Source organism: Nerophis ophidion, linkage group LG18, assembly GCF_033978795.1.
Source record: "Nerophis ophidion isolate RoL-2023_Sa linkage group LG18, RoL_Noph_v1.0, whole genome shotgun sequence".
Lineage (NCBI taxonomy): Eukaryota > Metazoa > Chordata > Actinopteri > Syngnathiformes > Syngnathidae > Nerophis > Nerophis ophidion.
Genome location: NC_084628.1, coordinates 46,669,928 through 46,689,873, shown reverse-complemented (window position 1 = coordinate 46,689,873; position 19,946 = coordinate 46,669,928). Strand labels below are relative to the sequence as shown.

General features: G+C 39.5%; 1 protein-coding gene across 1 annotated transcript in view; it reads right to left on the bottom strand.

Moving 5' to 3' along the window:
* The window catches only part of oafa (OAF homolog a (Drosophila)), a 141,778-nt gene extending 122,490 nt beyond the window's left edge, over positions 1-19,288 (bottom strand). The window contains exon 1 of the mRNA XM_061878255.1: positions 18,758-19,288. Coding sequence (XP_061734239.1) covers positions 18,758-18,991 — 234 coding nt within the window. The 5' untranslated portion in view covers positions 18,992-19,288. The remainder of the gene's footprint in view (positions 1-18,757) is intronic.
* Positions 19,289-19,946: the final 658 nt, after the last annotated feature.

The following is a 19,946-nucleotide window of genomic DNA, read 5'->3' as shown; positions in this document are numbered from 1 at the left end:
TGGGTTGAAAATGAAAATGGCGGCTGTGTTACCTCGGCGACGTCACATTCTGACGTCATCCCCTCCAGGCGTTTAATTTGCCAAAATTCACCCATTCAGAGTTCGGAAATCGGTTAAAATAAATAGATGGTCTTTTTTCTGCACCATCAAGGTATATATTGACGCTTACATAGGTCTGCTGATAATGTTCCCCTTTAAAGCGTTCCACTGTGTCATTAAGGCATTGAGGATGCCCAGAGTCTGGGTTCCATCACATCAATGACTTCATCTATGCAGTGATGAGTCATTGTGGGCTTGGAAGAGGATTGAATTCAGGCCACCTTATGTACTCCGAACCAAACATGTCCCACAAACAGGTTACACTAACCTGTTACAAAAAAAAAGTCACCAAGAGTCACAGTCCTGGGAAAAAGCAACATCCGCTGGCAAGCACCAGCCTTTCCCACAACGGACGGCCAGACAGTCGCGGTATAAAACCCAACTGAAAAATTCTAACGAGAGTCACAGGACTGGGAAAAGCACAAAAAGATTTAAGGGTGGCCATTAGCCAACAATGTGTCACAGATCAGGTCCAATACCGAAGTGAAGACAACCAGGGAGCCAACTCTCACTTTCCTATTGAGCTGTACAGAGCATTATACCCCATCCTTTGTTGCATTAACATGGGTGTGTCTGAACAAAACACAAACAGGTAACTCACCTCAACCAAAGCTACCCTTTTATAACCTGGTATCAACTCTATACAGGACTGCACTTTTGCATAGACCTGGGTTAAAATGGTGCAACCGCTTGAGTGTAAACATGTGCTATAAAGTTATGAGCCAGTGCAAAGTAAACAGGAGGGCGATTAAGTGCAGCCTGAGATCTTATCAGTAAAAAAAAAAAAAAAAAAGGGTTTGCCCAACATGATACGGTCAACCAACATTTCAACATGTGTGCGTGCCAGTGGAGTAACACTCCTGATGCTCATCATATTGATGCTTTCTAGCAGCTGGAATGTTAAACATTTCAACATTAAAAAAAAACAAAAAAAATACGGTTTAATCAGACTCGCTTCTACCACTTAGTCCAGGTTTTTTTCTGTTTCCATTGTCAAAACTTGTAAACAATGGAGTGCACTACTTTGCTCTAGCCAGCAGAGGCGCTATTGATTGATTGATTGAAACTTTTATTAGTAGACTGCACAGTATAGTACACATTCCAAAACAATTGACCACTAAATGGTAACATCCGAATAAGTTTTTAATAGGGGTGTAACGGTACGTGTATTCGTATTGAACCGTTTCGGTTCGGAGGTGTAGCGAACGAGTTTCCACACGGACATTTTAAGTAGCGTACTGCACGATGTGTAAACAAAGCACAATACACGGCATGCAAGCAGCGACCGGGCTACGATAGACTGACCATACCTTCTCTTTTCACCGGATATGTCCTCTTTTGCTGGGCTGTCCGGGTGGAGTTTCTTAAATGCCTCAAATGTCCGGTATTTTAAGTTAGGGTTGCGTGTATTAACAATGTACATTCAGGGTTGAGAAGGGGTTAAAAACAAAATAAATTGTTAACGCAACATCATTCGTGAGGGCGGAGCAGAGACAGAGAGAGCGAGAGAGTTATGATAAAGGCGCATGCGTCGCCAGGCTCTGCTTTTTACCCATAGATTTATCAGATTTTATTTTTTATTAACTATAGCAGGGGTGTCAAAAGTGTGCCCCGGAGGCCATTTGCGGCCCACAACTGTTTTAAAGGCCTGCGGCAAATTCTAAAAATACTATTAAAATAAACAAAAATATAACAAAAGTGAAATAAAAAAGCTTAAAAGTTAAATGTAATTTAGGAAAAGTTACATCCATCCATTTTTCTACCGCTTATTCCCTTTCGGGGTCGCGGGGGGCGCTGGCGCCTATCTCAGCTACAATCGGGCGGAAGGCAGGGTACACCCTGGACAAGTCGCCACCTCATCGCAGGGCCAAACACAGATAGACAGACAACATTCACACTCACATTCACACACTAGGGACCATTTAGTGTTGCCAATCAACCTATCCCCATGTCTTTGGAGGTGGGAGGAAGCCGGAGTACCCGGAGGGAACCCACGCAGTCACGGGGAGAACATGCAAACTCCACACAGAAAGATCCCCAGCCTGGATTTGAACCCAGGACTGCAGGAACTTCGTATTGTGAGGCAGACGCACAAACCCCTCTGCCACCGTGAAGCCCGAAAACAACGTTGACTAATAGCTGCTTTTTTTTCTTTCAAACTGTCATTGCTCAAAACATAATATTGAATCAAAATCAATGTTATTATGGATTATTGACCTATCCATGTTTCCCATTACTTCACATCAAATATTCCACAAAGAAAAATATTTTTGATGGAAGATTTTGCAAATTTGGTAAAAAAAAATAACCCAAAAATATATATTTTGTTGTTTTCTTACTGTATCAAAAATGAACCACACCGTGACCTCTGAACCGAGGTACGTACCGAACCGAAATTTTTGTGTACCGTTACACTCCTAGTTTTTAACTTCTTCAAGTCAGGGTCCACGTAGGGCTGGGCGATACGGCCTTTTCAATATATCGAGAATATTGATATATCGCCCAGCCATAGGTCCACGTTAATCAATTCATTTTTAGCTGTCGTTTTGACGTTGGTTCGTCTGATGAAATAAACCAAAAAATATGTTTATATATAGTTCTAAACTAGTGTTGTCCCGATACTATTATTTTGGTACAAATACCAAAACTATTTTGATACTTTTCTGTACTTTTCTAAATAAAGGGGACCACAACAAATTGCAATATTGGCTTTGCTTTAACAAAAAATCTGAGAGTACATTAAACATATGTTTCTTATGGCAAGTTTGTCCTTAAATAAAATAGTGAACATACAAGACAACTTGTCTTTTAGTAGTAAGTAAACAAACAAAGGCTCCTAATTTAGCTGCTGACATATGCAGTAACATATTGTGTCATATATACACCTATTATTTCGTCAACATTATTAAGGACAAGTGGTAGAAAATGAATTATTAGTCTACTTGTTCATTTACTGTTAATATCTGCTTAGGTTCTCTTCTAACATGTTCCTGTCACAATATGGCTTGGATGTGGATTGTTTCTTCGATGCAGATGAGAATCAGCACGAGTGCGGCGTGGATATGAGTACATGGTTGTTTATTTAATAAACAAATAAACAACAAAAAGCGCTCACAATGGAGGAAGAAACTTGGCTAAACAGTACAAACTTGAAACAAAAAACACTTGCTCGATTGGCATGAATGAACTATGAACAGAAACAGCACGATGGCATGAATATAATAAAATATAAACAAAACTAGCACAATGGCATAACTACAAAAAAACTTACACGGCATGGAACTATGGACAAGGACTTGAAGGAGGTACAGCATGGGTAGGGTGCGTGCGCATGTGAGAAGATCCCAGGACGAAGACAAGAAAAAGAGTGACTTAAATAGCTATGATCATTAGTGAAAACAGGTGTGAGGCTGAGAACAGGGACGTGACAGGTGAAAACTAATGAGTTGGCATGGAAACAAACAAAACCAGGAAGTGCAAAACGTGACAATGTCCAAAAACTAAACATATCATGACCAAAACATTACTTACAGGTGTGACAGTTCCATCTACACTTCTGTTAAAATTTTATAATCACAAATTTTTCGGTTGATTGATACTTTACATTAGTTTTGGATGGTGCGGTGGCGGACCGGTACTTTTCAGAGGCGGTATAGTACCGAATATGATTCATTAGTATCGCGGTACTATACTAATACCTGTATACCGTACAACCCTATTCTAAACATAATCCAGCTCATAAACTTACAATAAAACATGATTTTATTTCATGAAAGTACAATTTTGCGTCCGTATCTGACGTAAATTTTGCTGCTACATTCCTGCAGGGTTTGTGACCAACAAGCGCTATAACACGGCGGCACAATAAACAAAGACCAAAAAAAAATAATTACTCATTATCCTCATTTTGCCAAAATCGTCATTAGTTTTGGACCAACAATCACTGAGAAATCAGGACCCCAAACAGATGTCAAAAGTGGTAAAGGAATTGCTAAATCCGACTAGAATTAAATTTTTAGAAAAGCCTTCCCAAAATCCTGACTTAAACGTGTGGACAATGCCGAAGAAACAAGTCCATGTATGAAAACCAACACATTTAGCTGAACTGCACCAATTTTGTCAAGAGGAGTGGTCAAAAATTCCACCAGAAGCTTGTGGATGGCTACCAAAAGCGCCTTATTGCAGTGAAACTTGCCAAAGGACATGTAAGCAAATATTAACATTGCTGTATGTATACTTTTGACCCGGCACATTTGCTCACATTTTCAGTAGACCCAGGGTTTCCCGCAGTGCTTTGTTGTTAAGGCGGCCGCCTTGACAACAAAGAGCCACCGCCTAAACTAAAGTCTTAAAAAAAAAAAAGTCTTAACAAGCTGCTTTGCTTAGTTCTGTGTCTGCCTCTTGTCAGTACTCTCTGCAGCACCCAGCATTGTCCCACCCACAGAACCATCTGATTGGTTAAACGCTGAGTGGTAATAGCCAATCTGCAGTGCGTATTCGGAGCGCATGTAACAGGGAGTGAGCAGAAAGGTGTTTATCAGGTAAGGCGGCAGACTCTCCCCAAATGATAATAAACACCTCCCAGTAAACTACTAGTAGCATCACTATGAGCGTGTTGACGTTCTAGAAACAAGCGGCAGCTCAGCCCGCTCGCAGTCCTTGAGGTGAAGGCTAATTAGCTATTAGCATAAAGTAAGCTCACTGTGCGGTGTGTGTGCCTGTGTGTTACGGACAGCAAAGCCCTGTCTGAGAGAAAGACAAGCATTATTGACCTACAGTTAAAGACTAAGTTATTTCACTTGACCTTTTTCTGTGTTTGAGCTCTGTTGAAGCCGCAAAAAAGGACATTACGTTAAATGAAGAGTTTCTGTCTCTGATAGTTGACATAATAATGTAACTGCATCAAAAAGCCTACATGAACTCCATGGTGTTCAGGGATGAATAGTCTCTCCTATTGCTATTGTATAAAAACTTTTCAGCTATAGTTACATTAATCATTAGTAATGTAGCAGCCTAGTTTTGAATGGCAGGGTCTCTGCTATCACATGTTGAGAAAAATATAACATTTACATAATAAAAATAAACTACAGGCGCAGACTCTCCCCAAATTATAATAAACACCTCCCAGTAAACCACTAGTAGCATCACTATGAGCGTGTTGACGTTCTAGAAACAAGCGGCAGCTCAGCCCGCTCGCAGTACTTGAGGTGAAGGCTAATTAGCTATTAGCGTAAAGTTAACTCACTGTGCGGTGCGTGTGCCTGTGTGTTACGGACAGCAAAGCCCTGTCTGTCTGAGAGAAAGACAAGCATTATTGACCTACAGTTAAAGACCAAGTTATTTCACTTGACCTTTTTCTGTGTTGTTTGAGCTGTTTTGAAGCAGCAAAAAAGGACATTGCGTTAAATGAAGAGTTTCTGTTTCTTATAGTTGATATAATAATGTAACTGCATCAAAAAGCCTACATGAACTCCATGGTGTTCAGGGATGAATAGTCTCTCCTATTGCTATTGTATAAAAACTTTTCAGCTATAGTTACATTAATCATTAGTAATGTAGCAGCCTAGTTTTGAATGGCAGGGTCCCTGCTATCACATGTTGAGAAAAATATAACATTTACATAATAAAAATCAACTACAGGCGCAGACTCTCCCCAAATTATAGTAAACACCTCCCAGTAAACTACTAGTAGCATCACTATGAGCGTGTTAACGTTCTAGAAAAAAGCGGCAGCTCAGCTCGCTCACAGTCCTTGAGGTGAAGGCTAATTAGCTATTAGCGTAAAGTAAGCTCACTGTGCGGTGTGTGTGCCTTTGCGTTACCGACAGCAAAGCCCTGTCTGAGAGAAAGACAAGCATTATTGACATACAGTTAAAGACTAAGTTATTTCACTTGACCTTTCTCTGTATTGTTTGAGCTCTGTTGAAGCAGCAAAAAAGGACATTACGTTAAATGAAGAGTTTCTGTCTCTGATAGTTGATATAATAATGTAACTGCATCAAAAAGCCTACATGAACTCCATGGTGTTCAGGGATGAATAGTCTCTCCTATTGCTATTGTATAAAAACGTTTCAGCTATAGTTACATTAATCATTAGTAATGTAGCAGCCTAGTTTTGAATGGCAGGGTCCCTGCTATCACATGTTGAGAAAAATATAACAGTTACATAATAAAAATAAACTACAGGCGCAGACTCTCCCCAAATTATAGTAAACACCTCCCAGTAAACTACTAGTAGCATCACTATGAGCGTGTTGACGTTCTAGAAAAAAGCGGCAACTCAGCTCGCTCACAGTCCTTGAGGTGAAGGCTAATTAGCTATTAGCGTAAAGTAAGCTCACTCTGCGGTGTGTGTGCCTGTGTGTTACGGACAGCAAAGCCCTGTCTGACTGAGAGAAAGACAAGCATTATTGACCTACAGTTAAAGACTAAGTTATTTCACTTGACATTGTTTTGTGTTGTTTGAGCTGTGTTGAAGCAGCAAAAAAGGACATTATGTTAAATGAAGAGTTTCTGTTTCTTATAGTTGATATAATAATGTAACTGCATCAAAAAGCCTACATGAACCCCATGGTGTTCAGGGATGAATAGTCTCTCCTATTGCTATTGTATAAAAACTTTTCAGCTATAGTTACATTAATCATTAGTAATGTAGCAGCCTAGTTTTGAATGGCAGGGTCTCTGCTATCACATGTTGAGAAAAATATAACATTTACATAATAAAAATTAACTACAGGCTTCCCAAATACTGTATTAAATTAAGCAGGGACCCCAAAAAGGACAAGCGGCATTTTTTCAAATGCTTACTTACAGTAAGTCATTAATTTGACTTTGTAAGTCAATATTTTAGTATCTTAGGTAAATAAAACTGTTTTATATTTACTTTACGGAAGAAATATTGAGATATATATTGTATATTGCCGTTCAGCAAATGGAGCGGAAAACACAACCAGAAGTTGTAGGCTTCTTCACGCGACGAAGACGGCCTACTTCACCATAGTCTGTAGTCTATTGGTACCCCAGGCTGTGGTGGCAGCGACGAGGTGGAGACGTGTTGGCGACGGGCCCAGTTACACCGATTCTTACACCCACCCTTCCCCTTAACCGGAGAGACACCACACATTTTCTGGGGGAAACACTGAGACCCATAATAAATTCATAAAAGAACCAAACTTCATGAATGTTTTTTGTGAGCAACAAGTATGTGCTCCAATCATTATATGACAAAAAAAAATAAGAGTGGTAGAAACTATTGGAAAGTCAAGACAGCCATGACATTATGTTCTTTACAAGTGTATGTAAACTTTTGACCAGAACTGTCGATGAAACATGAGTGAGATCGGCGTTTACCACACCACAGAGAATAAAAATGAAGGACGGCTTTCGGTGTAAACGTGGCTTTATAGACCCTCATCCGAGGCATAACCGGATCCTTTCCCTTCAAAACACATCCAGCGCTATAAAAGTCAAGTTCTAGTCCGATAACAAGGTGGAAAAAGCTGGCTTTACTCCCCGCTCGGAATGCAACTCACATCCACGCGGGGAAATGATGCAAGTGTTTAACATCACTGTTAAAACGCTCTTCTTCCCACACGCACAGAAGATTCATGGCAGCTGCAAGTGACAGCTCATCCAACTTTCCATAAATCTTGGAGATAGTACAAGGGGCGCTGAATAAAAAACACATGGCGGGGGGAAAGAGAACAGGAAGCAGGAAAAAAAAAAAAAAAAAAAGTTGTGCATGTGTGCGTGCGGAGGCTGACTTTCTACTGGAAAAGATAAAGCAACAGAAGACTACAGTGATCTCAGAGGTTCTATTTCAAATAAACAAAACCATATGTGTGTCTGGATGAGAGTGGGGCTGCACCACGATGGGGCCCCACAACACCCGGGTGATGCCTCTCAGCTCAAAGTTCAGGGCTTGTCCCTTTTATCATGGTTGGTATTTAAAAAAACAACAAAAAAACAGGGGTCATGAATTATTAGAGGGTGCGATGGCCTCTTCTCTCACTCTCCTAAACTGCGAATTAGCTGTTTTGGTTTTCTGAGCCACCGCGCTCGATCAAAAAAGGTCAGACATGCCCACTTAATCCTGGTAAATCTCCCCCCTTCACATCTCACCAAGCTGTCAGCTTCTGTGTGACAGCAACCATCACACACACACACACACACACACACACACACACACACACACACACACACACACACACACACACACACACACACACACACACACACACACACACACACTCCCTGTGTGCTGTGGACTTCAGAAGTGACATGTCTCCCAGTAGTCATTTTCCGAAGTGAAAAGGTGTCATCTTTCCAAATTTGATGTCGGGCCGCGAAAGGAACACTCGATCTGCTCGGCTACTTTTAGAAATATACTAAATTAGGTTGCTGATTGTACAATTTTATATTATTCATGAATGACTGTACTTAAATGTATAATGTATTTATATTATTAAGATGTGAATAATGCTGTATAATAGATTGTATTTATGTTATTTACATGAGAATAATGCTGTATAATAGACTTTATTTATATTATTCACATGTGAATAATGCTGTATAACAGACTGTATTTATGTTATTCACATGTGAATAATGCTGTATAATAGACTGTATTTATGTTATTTACATGAGAATAATGCTCTATAATAAACTGTATTTATATTATTAACATGTGAATAATGCTCTATAATAGACTGTATTTATGTTATTTACATGAGAATAATGCTGTATAATAGACTGTATTTATGTTATTCACATGTGAATAATGCTGTATAATAGACTGTATTTATGTTATTCACATGAGAATAATGCTGTGTAATAGACTGTATTTATGTTATTTACATGTGAATAATGCTGTATAATAAACTGTATTTATGTTATTCACATGTGATTAATGCTGTATCATAGACTGTATTTATACTATTCACATGTGAATAATGCTGTATAATAGACTGTATTTACGTTAACATGTGAATAATGCTGTATAATACACTATTTACGTTATTCACATGTGAATAATGCTGTATAATAGACTTTATTTATGTTATTCACATGTGAATAATGCTGTATAATAGACTGTATTTATGTTATTCACATGATAATAATGCTGTGTAATAGACTGTATTTATGTTATTTACATGTGAAGAATGCTGTATAATAGACTGTATTTATGTTATTCACATGTGAATAATGCTGTATAATAGACTGTATTTATACTATTCACATGTGAATAATGCTTTTTAATAGACTGTATTTACGTTATTAACATGTGAATAATGCACTATCTAGGTTATTCACATGTGAATAATGATGTGTAATAGACTGTATTTATGCTATTCACATGTGAATAGATAGATAGATAGATAGATAGATAGATAGATAGATAGATAGATAGATAGATAGATAGATAGATAGATAGATAGAACTTGATTGATTCCTTCCGGAGAGTTCCTACAGGAAATTAAAACTCCAGCAGCAGTGTACAGTGTTGAGATCAATTTAAAATGCTGTATAATAGACTGTTTTTATGTTATTCACATGTGAATAATGCTGTATAATAGACTGTATTTACATTATTCACGTGTAAATAATGCTGTATAATAGACTGTATTTACATTATTCACGTGTGAATAATGCTGTACAATACACCATTTACGTTATTCACATGTGAATAATGCTGTATAATAGACTGTATTTATGCTATCCACATGTGAATAATGCTCTATAATACAATATTTACGTTATTCACATGTGAATAATGCAGTATAATAGACTGTATTTATATTATTCACATGTGAATAATGCTGTATAATAGACTGTATTTATATTATTCACGTGTAAAAAATACTTAAGTGTTTATTGTCTATTGTGAGCGAACTGTGGTGCCGAATTTCCCCCAGGGATCAATAAAGTACTTTCTATTCTATTTTATTATTAGCAGCAGGCTTTAAGTATAATGGAGGTGTGGGCGAGGGCAGCCGCAGGTGGGGGCGTGCACATATCCCACATGTGTGTAACAGCAGCTGGATTGGCCTTAGTAAGACTTTAAAGAAAAAGATGAATGGAAGTTAGAGATTTATGCTTTGTTTTGCTTTAGGGGATTGGTACTTTTTAGGGGCTATTGAAGGGAAACTGCAATTTTTTTTAAATCCATCCATCCATCCATTTTCTACCGCTTATTCCCTTTTGGGGTCGCGGGGGGTGCTGGCGCCTATCTCAGCTACAATCGGGCGGAAGGCGGGGTACACCCTGGACAAGTCGCCACCTCATCGCAGATGTTGCCTATAATTCAGAACCCTTAAAGGAGACGAGAAGACATGTTTTTAATGCATTGTAACTCGCAAATAAACATGCAAAACCCAAAACCAGTGAAGTTGGCACGTTGTGTAATTTGTAAATAAAAACAGAATGCAAAGATTTACAAATCCTTTTCAACTTATATTCAATTGAATAGATTGCAAAGACAATATACTTAATGTCCGAACTGAGAAACTATGTTTTGCAAATAATCATTAACTTAGAGTTTAATGGCAGCAACACATTGCAAACAAGTTGGCACAGGGGCATTTTTACCACTTTGTTACATGGCCTTTCCTTTTAACAACACTCAGTAAACATTTGGGAACTAAAGAGACACATTTTTGAAGTTTTTCAGGTGGAATTCTTTCCCATTCTTGCTTGATGTACAGCTTAAGTTGTTAAGCAGCCCGGGGTCTTTGTTGTGGTATTTTAGGCTTCATAATACGCCACACATTTTCAATGGGAGACAGGTCTGGACTACAGACAGGCCAGTCAAGCACCCGCACTATTTTACTATGAAGCCACGCTGTTGTATGCACTCTTGAATACGCACCGCTGATTGGCTATTACCGCTCTGCGTGTAACCAATCAGATGGTTGTGTGGGTGGGACAATGCAGGGTGCTGAAGAGACGTACTGACAGAGGCAGTACGAAGAGTAGCAGCTTGTTAAGACTTTAGTTTAGCACCAAATGATAATACAAATACATTTAATGAAGTCAAATACAAATAAGGCAACAAGACAAGTATCTTACACTTCTCTTTTCTAAAGTATATCTGAACAGCCGATATGGGCATCTACATCAACTATATGATTTGTCTGAGAAGCTGGACAGGACAAATAAAAAAGAAAAAGTAAAAAAATATACATATATATATACATATATATATATATATATATGTATATACATATATATACACACACACATACATACATACATACATACATACATACATATATATATATATATATATATATATATATATATACATACATATATATATATATATATATACATATATATACATACATACATACATATATATATATATATACATACATACATATATATACATATATATACATATATATACATACATATATACATATATATACATACATATACATATATACATATATATGTATATACATATATATACATACATATATATACACACAAATACTGTATATAACATACATATATATACACACATATATATACACACATATATATACATATATACTGTATATATACATATATATACATACCTATATATATATATATATACATACATATATATATACATACATATATATACATAAACACATACATATATATACATATATACATACATACATACACACACACACACACATATATACATATATATATATATATATATATATATATATATATAGATAGATAACTATATATATATATATATTTTTTTTTTTAAGACTTTAATTTAGGCGGTGGCTCTTTGTTGTTAAGTATGTGGGCCTACCGAGGATGTCGTAGTGGTTTGTGTTGTGGTTTGTTCAGCCCTTTGAGACACTAGTGATTTAGAGCTATATAAGTAAACATTGATTGATTGATTGATTGATTGATTGATTGATTGAAGGCGGCTGCCTTAACAACAAAGAGCAACCGCCTAAACTAAAGTCTTAAAAGAAAAAAATATATATATAAATATATATATATATATATATTTTTTTTTTTGTCCTGTCAAGCGCGAGTGGTGGCTCACATCCATCACACACAGAGCTATTTCTATTTTGGGGCAGAATTGTTATAGCATTCCCAATGTTAAAAGGACAAAGCCATTGTTTACAAATTTGGTAAACAAATAACCAAAAAATTTATATTTTGTTGTTTTCTGACTGTACCGAGAATGAACCGAACCGTGACCTCAGAGATCCTTCACATGAATATCAAGGATATTCTGCTTGAAAGAAGCACCATACTTTTTTAGCGGATGGTCTTTAGCAACAGAAAGTAAAGATCGTCCGCATTACTGGAGCTCTCTGCTGTTTTTTCGGACATACAAAGAAGACGGTAGTCAAAAACACTCGGGTTTCACAATGTAAAAGTGTTTTGAGTCACTAGAGAAAAAGTGCCATATAAAAATAATTCACTTGAGTTTAACAACTCTGGAACTTTTCAGTGATATTGTCGCCTAATGATCAGTTCTATGTGTAGGTTGTGCCTTGAGGGACAGAAATGGACAACTTGTCACAGCAGGGGACCCTAGGGGGCAGTCAACTGGACATTGGTGTCACATTGTGAGAGCCCTTATTAACAAGGCAGTGGGAGGTTAGATAGTAATTAGCCCAGGGGAGGACAATAGTGTAGATTGTTCCCTGAGGGACAGCAATGGGCAACTACTTATTGCAGTATTGTATACCCAACAGGGTGATCAGTTAGATACAAAGTCTTGACACCATTTTTGATTCCTGAAATGCCCCAATAGTGCGTTGGCCTAAAGCAGGGGTAGGGAACCTATGGCTGTAGAGCAGGGGTGCCCACACTTTTTCTGCAGGCGAGCTACTTTTCAATTGACCAACTCGAGGGGATCTACCTCATTTATATATATCATTTATATTTATTTATTTATGAAAGAGACATTTTTGTAAACAAGTTAAATGTGTTTAATGATAATACAAGCATGTGTAACACATATAGATGTCTTTCTTTCACGAAGACAAGAATATAAGTTGGTGTATTACCTGATTCTGATGACTTGCATTGATTGGAATCAGACAGTAAGGATGATAACGCCCACATTTTCAAATGGAGGAGAAAAAAAGTTGTCCTTTCTGTACAATACCACATGAAAGTGGTTGTTTTTTGGCATCTAATTCATCCAGCTTCCATACACTTTACAAGAAAAACATTGGCGGCAAATTCCGTAGCTTGCTTGATTGACATTCACGGCACCCGAGGGTCTTGTGAGATGACGCTGGCTGCTGCCAGTTCATTATTATGAAAAAATGACAGAGAGGAAGGCGAGAAACACTTTTTATTTCAACAGACTTTCGCGCCGTCCCTTCCGTCAAAACTCTAAAGGCCGACTGCACATTTCCTATCTTCACAATAAAAGCCCTGCTTCATGCTGCCTGTGCTAACAAAATAAGAGTCTCAGAAAGCTGGCGTGCACAAGTGATGTGCACGCCAGCTTTCTGAGGAATCGCTTGTGCACGCCAGTTTTCCGAGACTCTGTATTTAGTTAGCGCAGGCAGCATGAAGCAGGGCTTTTATTGTGAAGATAGGAAATGTGCAGTCGGCCTTTAGAGTTTTGACGGAAGGTACGGCGCGAGAGTCTGTTGAAATAAAAAGTGTTTCTCGCCTTCCTGTCGGTCATATTTTAATAATAATGATCTAGCAGCAGCCAGCGTCATCTCACAAGACCCTCCGGTACCGTAATTGTCATTTAAGTGACGTCTTGGTGAAGATTGATGATCACTAATTTTTAGGTCTATTTTTTTTAAAAGCCTGGCTCGAGATCGACTGACACACCCCCCTGCGGTCGACTGGTAGCTCGTGATCGACGTAAGAGTCTCGGAAAGCTGGCGTGCACAAGTGATGTGCACGCCAGCTTTCCGAGACTCTTATTTTGTTAGCGCAGGCAGCATGAAGCAGGGCTTTTATTGTGAAGATAGGAAATGTGCAGTCGGCCTTTAGAGTTTTGACGGAAGGGACGGTGCGAAAGTCTGTTGAAATAAAAAGTGTTTCTCGCCTTCCTCTCTGTCATTTTTTCATAATAATGAACTGGCAGCAGCCAGCGTCATCTCACAAGACCCTCGGGTGCCGTGAATGTCAATCAAGCAAGCTACGGAATTTGCCGCCAATGTTTTTCTTGTAAAGTGTATGGAAGCTGGATGAATTAGATGCCAAAAAGCAACCACTTTCATGTGGTATTGTACAGAAAGGACAACTTTTTTTCTCCTCCATTTGAAAATGTGGGCGTTATCATCATTACTGTCTGATTCCAATCAATGCAAGTCATCAGAATCAGGTAATACACCAACTTATATTCTTGTCTTCGTGAAAGAAAGACATCTATATGTGTTACACATGCTTGTATTATCATTAAATACATTTAAATTGTTTACAAAAATGTCTCTTTCATAAATAAATAAATATAAATTATATATATAAATGGAGGTAGATCCCCTCGAGTTGGTCAATTCAAAAGTAGCTCGCCTGCAGAAAAAGTGTGGGCACCCCTGATGTAAACAAAGCAGGGTGAGCTCAAGGACCGCCAAAATTAGTAAGACAAAACGGCGCCCGCCAAATACTCGAGTCAGTGAAGCATGTTTAGTATAAACATTATGCTTTATAGCAATTAGGGAGGTTTGTGTCATGTTTGTCCACCTACAGAAACCAAATTAAAACGAAAAATGTGTTTTTTCCCCTCATCATTTCCATTTTTCATATATTTTTGAAAAAGCTCCAGAGAACCACTAGGGCGGCACTAAAGAGCTCCAGAGCCGCGTGTTGCCGACCCCTGCTTCAGAATAACAATGTTATTAAAAAGAATAAGAGACTTATTATACTCTAAAAATGTTGGTCTTACTTAAAAATGCACGCATTTAGTTGTATTCAGTGTTGAAAAATATGATATGTCTCTCACGGAAATACATTTTGAAATAATTGGCTTTCATGGCTCTCTCAGCCGAAAAGGTTCCCGACTCCTGGCCTAAAGAAATACATGAATGTACCAAAAGAAGTACCAAAAGAAGTACCACATTTATTAGATTTAGGGACAGTAGGATAGATTCGCCCTCTTACAGTCTTGATAACCCAGACAGTCCAAAGTTAATGTTTACAAACATCAATGTTTGTTTTGGAGTTTGTAGGTCGGAGTAAACAACACATATCAGTTTGTCGGGTACAAAGGTATACTTAAAAATGCAATGCTTTAGTAAATTAAAAAAAATAGATCAACTGCAAAAATGCTACTCAAAGATTCTCAAAATGACAGGACCGCTCGGCTCTTTTTATTGAGCTGCAGCATATGACAGGGACAGAACCACCCTCTGTTTTTATGGACATAATAAAAATATACTAGACAATGATCTTCGATACTTACAATAATCTGCTTTTTTAAAGGCCTACTGAAATGAGATTTTCATATTTAAATGGGGATAGCAGGTCCATTCTATGTGTCATACTTGATCAGTTCGCAATATTGCCATATTTTTGCTGAAAGGATTTAGTAGAGAACATCCACGATAAAGTCCACAACTTTTGGTCGCTAATAAAAAAGCCTTGCCTGTACCGGAAGTAGCAGACGATGTGCGCGTGACGTCACGGGTTGTGGAGCTCCTCACATCTGAACATTGTTTACAATCATGGCTACCAGCAGCGAGAGCAATTCGGACCGAGAAAGCGACAATTTCACCATTAATTTGAGCGAGGATGAAAGATTTGTGGATGAGGAAAGTGAGAGTGAAAGACTAGGAATGAAAAAAACAAAAAAAGACGAGGGCATGGGAGTGATTCAGATGTTATTAGACACATTTACTAGGATCATTCTGGAAAAGGGCTTCACGGCCTGGATCCTGAGGCATCCCCAGGCCAGCCGGGAGACATAGTCTTCCCAACATGTCCTGGGTCTTCCCCGTGGCCTCCTACCGGTCGGACGTGCCCTAAACACCTCCCTAGGGAGGCGTTCGGGTGGCATCCTGACCAGATGCCCGAACCACCTCATCTGGCTCCTCTCCATGTGGAGGAGCAGCGGCTTTACTTTGAGTTCCTCCCGGATGGCAGAGCTTCTCACCCTATCTCCAAGGGAGAGACCCGCCACCCGACGGAGGAAACTCATTTAGGCCGCTTGTACCCGTGATCTTGTCCTTTCGGTCATAACCCAAAGCTCATGACCATAGGTGAGGATGGGAACGGAGATCGACCGGTAAATTGAGAGCTTTGCCTTACGGCTGTAGCAACAAATACAGAGCCGGTGTTTCTTTGTTTGTTGTGAAGCTTTAATATGGAACAGAGCGGTCAAGCGAACATGTTTGTCTACCACATGTCAACTGGCAGGTTTCTGTGAGAAAATTGTGGTAATAAGTCAGCTCTTTCCGTTAATATGAGCAGAGCTTGTGTCGTTCTTCCTGCAGCTGTCAAAGAGGCAGCTGTGACTTTCTTGGCTCCTCCATGGCAGAGACACTTTCAGTCACTACACCCCTCCGACTTTAAGGTATGACTTTATACTTAAAACACCAGTAACACAATAAGCAGATAAGGGATTTTTCTGAATTATCCTAGTAAATGTGTCTAATAACATCTGAATCGCTCCCACTGTCTTTGTCCTTTTTTTTTTCTTCTAGTCCTTCACTCTCTCTTTCCTCATCCACAAATCTTTCATCCTTGCTCAAATTAAGGAGGAAATCGTCGCTTTCTCGGTCCGACTCGCTCTCGCTGCTGGTGGCCATGATTGTAAACAATGTGAGGATGAGAGGAGCTCCACATCGTCTGCTACTTCCGGTACAGGCAAGGCTTTTTTATTAGCGACCAAAAGTTGTGAACTTTATCGTGGATGTTCTCTACTAAATCCTTTCAGCAAAAATATGGCAATATCACGAAATGATCAAGTATGACACATAGAATGGACCTGCTATCCCCGTTTAAATAAGAAAATCTCATTTCAGTAGCCCTCTTAACACCAATGAGTTGACTGATGAACATTATCACATAATTTATCCAGAAAATATAAATGACGACAAATAAAGATAGAATACTATTAACCGCTACATGTAAGTGTACAACAAAACCCAACAAGATTTGTACAATTTCAGAATGTGCTTGTTCTATTTTTAAACAACAAACAAGCTGAAGTTGTCTTTATTTTTAAGTTATCTTGCTGTGATTTGACCAGTCCGGCCCACTTGGGAGTACTTTTCTCCATGTGGCCCCCATTTAAAATGACTTTGACACCCCCTGCCTTAAAGGCCTACTGAAAGCCACTACTAGCGACCACGCAGTCTGATAGTTTATATATCAATGATGAAATATTAACATTGCAACACATGCCAATACGGCCTTTTTAGTTTACTAAATTGCAATTTTAAATTTCCCGCGAAGTATCCTGTTGAAAACATCGCGGAATGACGACGTTTATGTTGACGCGTGCTTTTGACGTTATTGGTTGGAGCGGACATTTTATACCAGCACCACTCACGGCTAAAAGTCGTCCGATTTAATCGCAAAATTACACAGTATTCTGGACATCTGTGTTGCTGAATCTTTTGCAATTTGTTCAATTGATAATGGAGACGTCAAAGAAGAATGCTGTTGGTGGAAAGCGGTGTATTTCGGCCGGCTGTAGCAACACAAAACACAGCCGGTGTTTCCTTGTTTGTTGTGAAGCTTTAATATGGAACAGAGCGGTCAAGCGAACATGTTTGTCTACCACATGTCAACGGGAAGGTATTCTGTGAGAAAATTGTGGTAATAAGTCGTCTCTTTCCGTAAATATGAGCGGAGCTTGTGTCATTCTTCCTGCAGCTACGACTTTCTTGGCTCCTCCATGGCAGAGACACTTTCAGTCACTACACCCCTCCGACTTTCAGGTATGACTTTATACTAAAACACTAGTAACACAATAAGCAGATAAGGGATTTTTCAGAATTATCCTAGTAAATGTGTCTAATAAAATCTGAATCGCTCCCACTGTCCTCGTCCTTTTTTTCTTCTAGTACTTCACTCTCACTTTCCTCATCCACAAATCTTTCATCTTTGCTCAAATTAACGGGGAAATCGTCGCTTTCTCGGTACGACTCACTCTCGCTGCTGGTGGCCATGATTGTAAACAATGTGAGGATGAGAGGAGCTCCACATTGTCTGCTACTTCCGGTACAGGCAAGGCGTTTTTATTAGCGACCAAAAGTTGGGAACTTTATCGTGGATGTTCTCTACTAATTCCTTTCAGCAAAAATATGGCAATATGGCGAAATGATGGAGTATGACACATAGAATGGACCTGCTATCCCCGTTTAAATAAGAACATCTCATTTCAGTAGGCCTCGAACACCAATGAGTTGACTGATGAACATTATCACATAATTTATCCATAAAATATAAATGACGACAAAAAAATATAGAATACTATTAACCGCAACATGTAAGATTTGTACAATTTCAGAATGTGCTTGTTCTATTTTTAAACAACAAACAAGCTGAAGTTGTCTTTATTTTTAAGTTATCTTGCTGTGATTTGACCACTTGGGAGTACTTTTCTCCATGTGGGCCCCCATTTAAAATGACTTTGACACCCCCTGCCTTAAAGTTACCAATAAACCCAACAACAACAACAAAAAAAGTTCCATCTGGCGGTCCTCACCTGTTTGAAGTCGGCCAAGAAGGTGACGAGGGTGCCATCCCCCTGCTTGAACTCCACGGATATAACGTCCCTCTCGCTGTCCGCCTCCAACACCTCCTCGGTCACCAGTCCGTCGGCGAGCCGGACCCGAACCCTCAGCTCGGAGCCGAGTCCCGGGGCGCCGAGGAGGAGGAGAAGCAGCAACAGGGCGCCGAGACGGACCGTCAGGACGGCCCGAAGCCAACTCGTACACATCCCCGAAGACGCAGAAGCGAAGGCAGGCGAGGAAGACTGGAGAAGGAAGCCCGAATGTCTGCGTTCATACCTCCTCCAGCGGCGTCCTCACATGGTCCCTGAACGCAACAGTCCTCAATCACTGCGCTCCACTCGGGAGTCGTCCGGTAAGTCGTTGTTGTTTCATGTTAGGCCACTTTGTTCACTTCCGAGCGCCACAAACTTTGAGCAGGCGTGTGTGAGGCCATGGTGCGACTAGTAAACTCTTAAGGCGACACACACACACACACACACACTCTCTCTAGTCACACACACACTAACCTGCCCATCCCCCTAAAGAAGGAGGCCCCTCATGTGATCCTCCTCCTGCACTCCCCACTAACAATATACTCCTCTACACACGTTGTATTTTATTTAAAAAGAAAAAAAAAGTACAGTGCATTTTTATTTTTATTTTTTAACTTCACACTAAAAAAAACAGCGTCTTAGCATGGCAGGGTCACAGGTTGCTAGGCAGAATACACACTCAAGTAGTACTGCACTATAAACCAATGGGAAAATTGGCACCTTCAAGCCACGCCCACTCTGTTTAAAGGCCTACTGAAATTAGATTTTCTTATTTAAATCAATCAATCAATCAATGTTTACTTATATAGCCCTAAATCACTAGTGTCTCAAAGGGCTGCACAAACCACCACGACATCCTCGGTAGGCCCACATAAGGGCAAGGAAAACTCACACCCAGTGGGACGTCGGTGACAATAATGACTATGAGAACCTTGGAGAGGAGGAAAGCAATGGATGTCGAGCGGGTCTAACATGATACTGTGAAAGTTCAATCCACAATGGATCCAACACAGTCGCGAGAGTCCAGTCCAAAGCGGATCCAACACATCAGCGAGAGTCCCGTTCACAGCGGAGCCAGCAGGAAACCATCCCAAGCGGAGGCGGATCAGCAGCGCAGAGATGTCCCCAG